The following is a 9,056-nucleotide window of genomic DNA, read 5'->3' on the forward strand; positions in this document are numbered from 1 at the left end:
CTCCACCCCCAGCCACCTCCTACGGACTGAGAACAAGTCCCCACCTCGCCCTCCTTGTACCTGACCCCCGGGCCGTCAAGGCGCCGAGGTGCCTCAAAAACGGAGGAGGTGGGCACCAGAAGGTAGGGCTTGGCTCCCAGACGCTGTCACGATCTCGGGGTCTCACGCCTGCTTGGTCACGGGTTAGGGAAGAGAGGAGGGGTGGTCCGAGGGACATGGATTTGCGTGGAGCAGGACGGACAGACAGCGCCGGGGAGAGCCCTAGGGAGCCCTCCGGACGCTGCAGTGAGTCTTCCTCTCCCCCTGGGCCCCTTAGGAATGTAATCGAGGATGCTGGCCCTCAGGCTGCTCAACGTGGTGGCCCCCGCCTACTTCCTGTGCATCTCTCTGGTGACCTTCGTGCTGCAGCTCTTCCTCTTCCTGCCTAGTATGCGTGAGGACCCCTCGGCCGCCCGGCTCTTCTCACCTGCGCTGCTCCACGGGGCATTCTTCCTGTTCCTCTCAACCAACGCCCTGGGTAATTACGTCCTGGTCATCCAGAACTCCCCAGACGACCTGGACGCCTGCCAGGGGACCGCAGCCAGGAGGGCCCTGTGCCCTCCGCCCAGCGCCCACTTCTGCCGAGTGTGCGCCAGAGTCACCCTGAGGCACGACCATCACTGTTTCTTCACCGGCAACTGCATCGGGAGCAGGAACATGCGCAACTTCATCCTGTTCTGCCTCTACACCTCCCTGGCCTGCCTCTACTCCATGGTGGCCGGCGTGGCCTACATCTCCGCAGTCCTTTCCATCTCCTTCGCCCACCCCCTGGCCTTCCTCACGCTCCTTCCCACCTCCATCAGCCAGTTCTTCTCCGGTGAGTGGGCCTTGGCAGGCAGGTTGGGCCCTATGCAAAGACCTTCTACCTCAACCCCAAGTTTGCCAGATTTAGCAAATACAGGATGCCCAATTAAATTGTAATTTCAGATAAACAATGCATAACTATTTAATATAAGTATTTCCTGAATATTGCAGCGGACATACTTACACTAAAGTTTTTTAGTTATCTGTTTGAAATTCAGACTAACTGAGCAGGGCTTCCCTGGTGGCGCAGTGGTTGAGGGTCCGCCTACCGATGCAGGGGACACGGGTTCGTGCCCCGGTCCGGGAAGATCCCACATGCCGCGGAGCGGCTGGGCCCGTGAGCCATGGCCGCTGAGCCTGCGCTTCCGGAGCCTGTGCTCCGCAACGGGAGAGGCCACAACAGTGAGAGGCCCGCGTACCGCAAAAAAAAAAAAAAAACAAAAGCAGACTAACTGGGCATGCTGTATGTCAGCTGGCAACCTCCCTCCCCACATCCATCCTCATTCATCTTCTCCTCGGTGCTCGCCGCTGCCCATTTGCTCATAGAATTGTGGCAAACCAGGCAATACACCTGCCCTGTGCCGGGAGGGGCTGATTGCTGGCCGTCCCTCCGTGCAGCCTGCAAGGTACCCCCATGCTCTGTCCTTCCTCTGCCTGGACCCCAATCCTGCTCACATTCCTCCGAGGACTTTGCCCTCCAAAGGTCTTACTGGTCAACCACAGTAAGGTTGACCAGGGTGCCGGGCCAGTCCCAGCAGGAGGCTAACCCTCGCCCTCCTACCCACTATATTTGACCCCCTCCAGGTTGTCCTCCAGTCTGCAGATGGCTCAGAGCAAGGAGCACCCTGGTTGGAGATGCAGCCATATTTAATGGCTCCATCTTCACACCACAGCGCCACGGGACTGGCGTGGGATCTGACCCTCCAGGAGGCTCTTCCACTTGCAGGAGCCAGGCATGTAGACCTTCACACTAGGGCTCAGCTATGCCCCCTGGTGAGGACTGTGCTTTATATAGCGTACCCCAAGGAGAGTACCCCAAGGAGAACCTGGTTCCTGGTGGCAGGGACCAGGCCTTGACACCGGTCAGGACCCACCCTGCCTGGCCATGAATTTGCCGCTACCTCATTTGCTTCACTCCACCTACCCCGGCCTTTGACTCTGACTGACTTGGCTGTTACAATTAGTAATGCACATAGGGACACGTAGCTGTGCGTGTGTGATGTCGTCTCCATTTCTCATGAAGAAACTGAGGCTCAGATGGGGTTAAATGGCTCCCCAGGATCTTAGTACTTCCGAGCAGCAGCCTCTGGCCTGCCTCCCAGGTCTTTAGACAACGCGCAGCAGCGGAGGGAATACAGCGTGTTTCATACCCCACTGACCTTTCAGGGACAAAAAAGACAGAGTGCAGCTTCTTCCACTGAGAGCCCCAAATTGTCTTGATATGCCTGGGCTGGACATTCATAAAATTCGGCCCCACTCTGGGGGAAGCGATCGTTTGGGTCTTTGTTGGGGCCTCAGCCCAGTCCTCTGCAGGTGTAAAACTTTGTGCCATTTGGCAGTGGGAACACAGAGGCCCTGGAAGAAGGACCCAGCTATGAGGGTTGCCTTGAGGGCTGGTGGTTGAGCTGGACCCAGAACTCAGAGCTCTCCGACCTTCTGGATCCTGGCGCCAGCATAGGAGGCTGCTGGGACTGAAATAGCCAGGACGAGGGAGGGAAAGTGGGCGGGCTAGGCGGTAGAGTGTGAGCACAGGCAGGTGGAGAGATGAGGAGAGCCAGAGAGGCTGATTACACTTTCTTTTCCAAGTAGTTTCATCACATAAAAATGGATGCTTCCAAAGAGAGGATCTTGAAATGGTTTGATTTAAGCTGGGCTTGGGGCCTGTCCATATGTGCTAGGTTTGGGTGGGAGACAGGAAAGTAAAGAAGAGGAACCTCTTGCTTTGATCTGATGGGGGAGCAGAGCCAGTCAGTGCCTATCCTGGGGCCCAGATCCCTATTTTAGCAGAAAAGTGAGTCCCACTATCTTTTACCTCCTCACCAGACCCACTAGGAAAAGGAGGACAAGATTTCTTTTTCTTTTTCTTTTTCTTATTTGGCTGCATTGGGTCTTAGCCGCGGCACGCAGGATCTTCATTGTCGCGTGCGGGATCTTTTGTTGCGGTTCGTGGGCTCTTCCCTGCGGCGCGCGAGCTTCTCTCTAGTTGTGGTGCTCGGGCTCCAGGGCACGCGGGCTCCGTAGTGGCGGTGCGGGGGCTCTCTAGTTGTCCCGCGGGCCCTAGAGTGCACGGGCTTAGTTGCCCCATGGCATGTGGGATCTTAGTTCCCCGACCAGGGATCAAACCCACATCCCCTGCACTGGAAGGCAGATTCCTAACCACTGGACCACCAGGGAAGTCCCGAGGCCGTGATTTCTAATCTCCAACTCTCCCATCTCATCCTCCTCCTTCGCTGGCCTTTCATCTTTCCCCTTGACAGCCCTTCTCTCGCCTGCCCTGACACACACCTCACCTGTTCAGCTTCGCCCCTCCTGTCCCTTCTCCCTCTCTTCTCAACCCAAGTGGTTGAGGGGACTGCCCTCTCATCTGCTCCAGAGGCCAGGTGGACAGGAGGGTGTAAAAAGGGACAAGTCGTTTGCTAGATTGAGCTGTCCCCAGCTGTGGTACTGCTCCTAAGGCAGATCTGCCACCAGAGCATGGGATGGCCGTGTGTGGGCCCCGTGAGCCAGAAGTGGGGTGGGGGTCTTCTGGTGGCTGTACCCACATGCCCTCCGTTGATGCCAGAGAGGAAGGAGACTGGCCAGTTAGATTTTAGAGGCTGTTCTTTCTTTTGGCTTCGTGGGACCAGTACAGGTTGTGTCACTTCTCTGAGCCTCATTCTTCTCATCTGGGAAATGGAGATGACACCATCTGACCTGTATCGTGGCATTTGGAAAAGTACGCCAGTGTGGTGAGTGCCAGAAAGTCCAGTAGAAGGGAAAAGGGGTTAATATTTGTTGAGCAAATATTATGTGCTAACCACTGTGCAGGTCTCATTGCATCCAATCCTCAGGACAAGTTTGTGAGGTAGGTATTATTATATCATTTTTAAAGACTCAGCAACCAAAGGCTTAACAAGGTTAAGTTGCTTTGAAAGCACACAGCTAGTTTGGACTCAGAGCTGCTAGCCTCCAGAGCCCACATTCTTCCCACAATACTGCCTCTCTGAAGTTGCTTCTTGATGAATGAGCCACTTTGGGAGAGAGAGAGCTTCTTATCCCAGGATGTATATTAAAGATGCTGGGTGATGATCTGTCAGAGGTGCTATAGGTGCTTGGTGGAAAGCCAGGGTGGAGTGATTGGATGGTGTGACCCTTCAGGCCCATTAGGAATATTCTGTGATTTTCTAAAAGAAGCAGAACTATTATTAAATAGTTCAGAGAAGCTGAGGCAGCCAGGCTAGGCAGCTTCAAACACTTTGAGAGAAAGCATGTCCCCAGATTAGCCTTTTGTAGCTGCTGCAAGGGGCCGGGGAAAGGCCACAAGGTCTTTTCTTCATGCCTTGATTTAGCGCCAGAAAAAAGAGACTGTGGAAAACAGCTTCCATCAGCCCAGGCTTGTCCCTGAGGCTGAGGTGCAAGGCAGGCTTGCGCTCGACAGCTCTGATGTTTGCACAGCCCAGCTTGAACGCCATCTTTGCCTGTAGCATTCCTGCACCCCAGAGGGCACCATGGTTCCAGGATCCTTCATCCTGCACATGGCTGCATGAGCTAACCTGTGCTGACAAGGAAGAAGTAGGTCAGAGGCGTGGCACAGCGCAAGGTGAGCCCTGTACCGTTGCTGCCCCCTGCCCCCCGTGCAAGCCAGCTGGACTGAGCTTTCCGTCCCCCGGACAGCAGGACTTTATTTGTCCCCAAGCCTGCAAAGAGAAACCTGCTATCAAGGCTCCTAGGGCTGAGGGCAAGAGGGGGATGCTAATGAGCAAACCTGAGTCATATCCACATCCTCCTGGCCACTGAGTCCACCATTGCTCAGATTGGAAAAGTGTTTTTTTTAATTTATTTATTTGGTTGCACTGGGTCTTAGTTGCGACAGACGGGCTCCTTAGTTGAGGCTCACAGGCTGCTTAATTGTGGCATGCGAACTCTTAGTTGTGGCATGCATGTGGGATCTCGTTCCCTGACCAGGGATCGAACCTGGGTCCCCTGCATAGGGAGCGTGAAGTCTTAACCACTGCGCCACCAGGGAAGTCCCTGGAAAAGTTTTAAAAGCCCAGCCCTCAGGGGTCTGGGAATGGAAACGTGGGGAGCTGAGAAGAGGTCCGTGGGCACCACGGGAAGCTGGAGAAGGGAGGAATAGTGTTGAGATTTGCAGAGGTTGAATAGGTTATAAGGTGGGGTCTCTGGCATCTCACTGGAGGAAGTGATGGTGAGCTTGCCCTGCTGGAGAGAGGGGCTGAGGAGGGCTTTTGAGTTCTCTCCTGGGCCCACTGCCCTGGCTGCTGGGCAAGTCAAGGCTGCTAAAGTTGTAGCCCAGCCAGATCTCCAAGCCCTGGAAAGGAGAAGGAGAAAGCGTGATGGTCTTAAGAATTAAGCTTGAGCCCCTTTTGGAGGTAGTCTCCTTATCTGTGAAGGATGCCCAGCAGGGAGTGCTGCGCTGAGTGTGAACCAGAATGCTGGCCACTGCGCACACAATTTCTCTGAATCGTGCAACCCTATGGAGTCATTGTTGTTATACCCATTTTACATTATGAGCAAACTGCAACTCAGAGAAGTTAAGAAACTTGTGCAAGACCACAGAGCTGGGAGATTCAAACTTAGCACGGACCGGCCACCCCAACTCGGAGGAGGAGTGGAGAATCTTACTCAGTGATGTTTAAACCAGTCATGGAGAGTGCTGGTTTAGAGGGGTTTAGGGAAGGTCCAGCTCAAGGCAGGGACCTAGACTGATGACCTTGGGGGCCTTTTCCAGCCTTAGCAAGCTCTGAGAGGACGGCTGTGGCTGAAAGTTCCAGTGGCCATACTGTCCTCTTTTTAACATTGATGACTGAATTATCCTCTGCACTGCCTTGAAACTCGTGATTTATTCTTCTTGATGACTAGGCCCTGTTCTCCATCATGCTGTCACTTTCCCGAGTCCTCCCAGCCAGTGCTCATAGCTCCGAGGAGAAGGCACTGCAGTCTAGACAGCTGCCCAGGCACCAGCTCCCTCTCCAGGGTCCTCAGCTCACTCCTCTCTCCTCCTGAAAAACAACCCTTCTCCCTGTTTCTAGCCCCAAAAGAGAAGGCAGAGAGAGAGAGAGAGATGGTATCGCTGACCCTGAGGAAATGCTAGCATCTAGGCACTGCCCATAGAAGCGTCTCCCACGTCCCCAGTTCTCCTCTCTCGCCTCAGGAGCCATCAGCAGTAAGAAGAAGTTAGGACAACTTGTTCCTCTCCCTCGCTGCCGAGCTGAGATGTAGCTTCAATCTCATTAGTCTCCCTCCCTAGCGGAAAGCGCCTGCTTGGACGGCAGTTCGGGGCGTGGCCTGGGTGTAAAGCGATTCTGTTGTTTTCCCGCACCCCTGCAGGAGCTGTCCTTGGTCCTGAAATGTTCGTCATCCTCATGCTCTACCTCTGGTTTGCCGTCGGCCTGGCCTGCGCTGGCTTCTGCTGCCATCAGCTGCTGTTGATCCTCCGGGGGCAGACCCGCCACCAGGTGCGGAAGGGGGTGGCAGTGAGGGCCCGGCCTTGGCGCAAGAACTTACAGGAGGTCTTCGGAAAGAGGTGGCTCCTGGGCCTGCTGGTCCCCATGTTCAATGTTGGAAGTGAGAGCTCCAAGCAGCGGGACAAGTAGCAGGCACTCCCATCATTTCTGTGTGTGTGTGTGTTGACTCCTCGTGAACATAAGACCACAGCACCCTGTCTCCACCCATGGCCCACTACAGCTTTGGGCCGGTAAGGCCCTAGCATCCACCCCTGGTCTGTAACATACAGAGAACAGCGTTGGCTGGTGGATCATGACAAGGAGGGAAAATGGCCACTGAGGCGTTGCTAGGTTCCCCGTGAGCCAGCCTGGTGGCTGCTAACCGTTCAGAGCTTCTCTTTTGTTTCTTCCCCCTTGGGGTGCCTGCTTTTCCCCTCTGCCTGGTTCACCCACGCTCCACCAAGCCTCATGTCATCACTGCTATCTGCTAGAGCTTTTCCTCTCAGCCCCATGTCAGGAGTCGGGAGGGGATGCTTGCTGCTGGTATGCAGCTCCCCAGGACCTGGAGTCTGGCAAAAGGTTTAAAATCACCACGTGTGAGAGGCAGCCAAGTCAGCTCTGCCAGCTGCTAGTGAGGTTGGGAAAGGAGGGGTGTGTGTCCTCATCCCCTCCGTGGAATTGTGAACAATGGAGGGAAAAAAGAACTCAGCAGCTCGCTGCCCAGCCCTCAAGTTGCAAGGCCTTTCTCTGGGAGACAGCAGCCAATGGCCTGGGACGTCTAGCTGCTGTCCCCTGTCCACCCCGCCCCAGCCGGCTACCCAGTGCCATCCAGGACCTGGCTGGATGCTGCCTTTCCCTGGCACTCTTCCAGCCTCTGGGTCTTTGCTAGATGCTGGGAAGGCAAGGAAGAAGAGAGAAGGAAAGGGAGACACTGATAAATGAGAGTGGTGTGTGACTGCACAGCCATATAGAAGGGGGGGCATGTGATCGTGTGTGTGTGTGTGTGTGTGTGTGTGTGTGTGAGAGAGAGAGAGAGAGAGAGAGAGAAGTGGTGAGGAATGTTGTTATGAAAATAGAGAAAGAATGGGAAGAGAGAGGGTCACACAGAGATTGGGCACTGGGATATTTGGGGACTGAGAATGAAAGGGGCAAATGGGTTCATTTCTGAAGGACATTCTAGCAGCTAAAGCTGTTCAGTGTTTGAATAGTTGCCTGGGAAGGTAGTGAGTGCCTCACAACTGGAGGTATTCCGGAAGGGACTAGGCAGTCATCTGGCAGGCATGCTGTGGAAAGAATTTCTGCACAGGGTCAGGGAAAGGAAGATCCTTTCCCACCCCAAGATGCCAGTGTCTTCTTCATGATTGCCAGGTCCAGAGGCAAGATCTGCAGAGACACCTGTGAATTATTTGCTTTCGTGGAGGATGGGGCGGGATGGAGTAGTCTGAAAATCATGATGCAAACTTTCAGGACCCTACCTGACCACCAGCGAGATGGGACTACTAGGTATTAATGCTAGTTGAGGGGGTTGGCCTTTGAGGACAGGGAGAGGGGACAGTGTCAGGGGCAGGTCGGGGCAGTGGTGGGGAGAGCAAAGCTGGAAAATCATGTTCAACTCTGAGGAGTGAGATTGGGAGAGTTGAGGCTCAGGAACGGGGAGACCGGAATATAGGGGTGCAGTTGGGAGACCAGCCCTGACTAGCTCTGGATGAGGGCACTGCTCTGCATTCTGGGACCCAGAAGACCAGACTCCTGGGGCATATGAGGGAGTGGGGACAACACAAGCGCCCCCTCCTGACCGGGTCCCAAGGCCGTTCTGCCACCCAGTCTGCTGGAGCCCACACTCTGCAGTGTCCAGCTGGTGGCCACAGTGACCCCAACCGTTGCCACACGACACTGCACAGCACCTCGAGGTCTCGAGCAGAGCTTGGGAGGACTTTATCTTGGTTCTGCCTTCATGGCCCCTAGAGAACTAATGTAGTAATGGTGCCACCTGCTCATAGTTCTCCCTCTTATATTATTCACTCGTTCATCCTACATGTATTTACTGAGCACCAACTGTGTGCCAAGTCTCCACCAGGCACTGGTATACGGTGGTGAACAGGATGAAATCCCTGCCACCAGGAGCATCCTGTTGCTGACCCCATGTCCCCACCCCCTGCAAAACAGTCACTCTGCCATCTTGCTGGGCAGCAGGATAGGTCACTTGGAGGGGAAGGATGTGGCGGAGAGGGTTGAAGGGGAGCCCAGGCTTCCTGGATGGAGGGGTCATTGGGGCGGGGGGGGCATCCTCACCCTCAGTTCTGACCATATTGAATCAGTGGGAGTGGAAGGCGAGAAGGGAAAGGGCCTGCCTCACTCCTGACCCCAAAGCTCAGGCTTGGAAGCCAGCCCTGCCCTGCTCAGTCTCCTGGAGGCTCAGCAGTGTGAGGGAGCAAAAGGGATACGTGCAGGGAGTCATCTCCTGGCTGACTGGCCAGTGGGGGTGACAGTGGGGAGGTTGCCAGGTGTAGGACTTGAGAAATATTTGTACACATGGCCCTATAATGTCGA

General features: G+C 54.9%; 1 protein-coding gene across 1 annotated transcript; it reads left to right on the forward strand.

The window, feature by feature from the left end:
• Window positions 1-330: 330 nt before the first annotated feature.
• Window positions 331-6,656, forward strand: ZDHHC22 (zDHHC palmitoyltransferase 22; the record flags this gene model as incomplete). Its single annotated transcript, XM_079914194.1, has 2 exons — window positions 331-856; window positions 6,391-6,656. The coding sequence occupies 2 exons, from the start codon at window positions 331-333 to the stop codon at window positions 6,654-6,656; spliced, it is 792 nt and encodes a 263-aa protein (XP_079770320.1).
• Between the last annotated feature and the right edge of the window lie 2,400 nt (window positions 6,657-9,056).

The sequence above is a fragment of the Stenella coeruleoalba genome, assembly GCF_951394435.1.
Source record: "Stenella coeruleoalba genome assembly, chromosome: 2".
NCBI classification, from domain to species: Eukaryota; Metazoa; Chordata; class Mammalia; order Artiodactyla; family Delphinidae; genus Stenella; species Stenella coeruleoalba.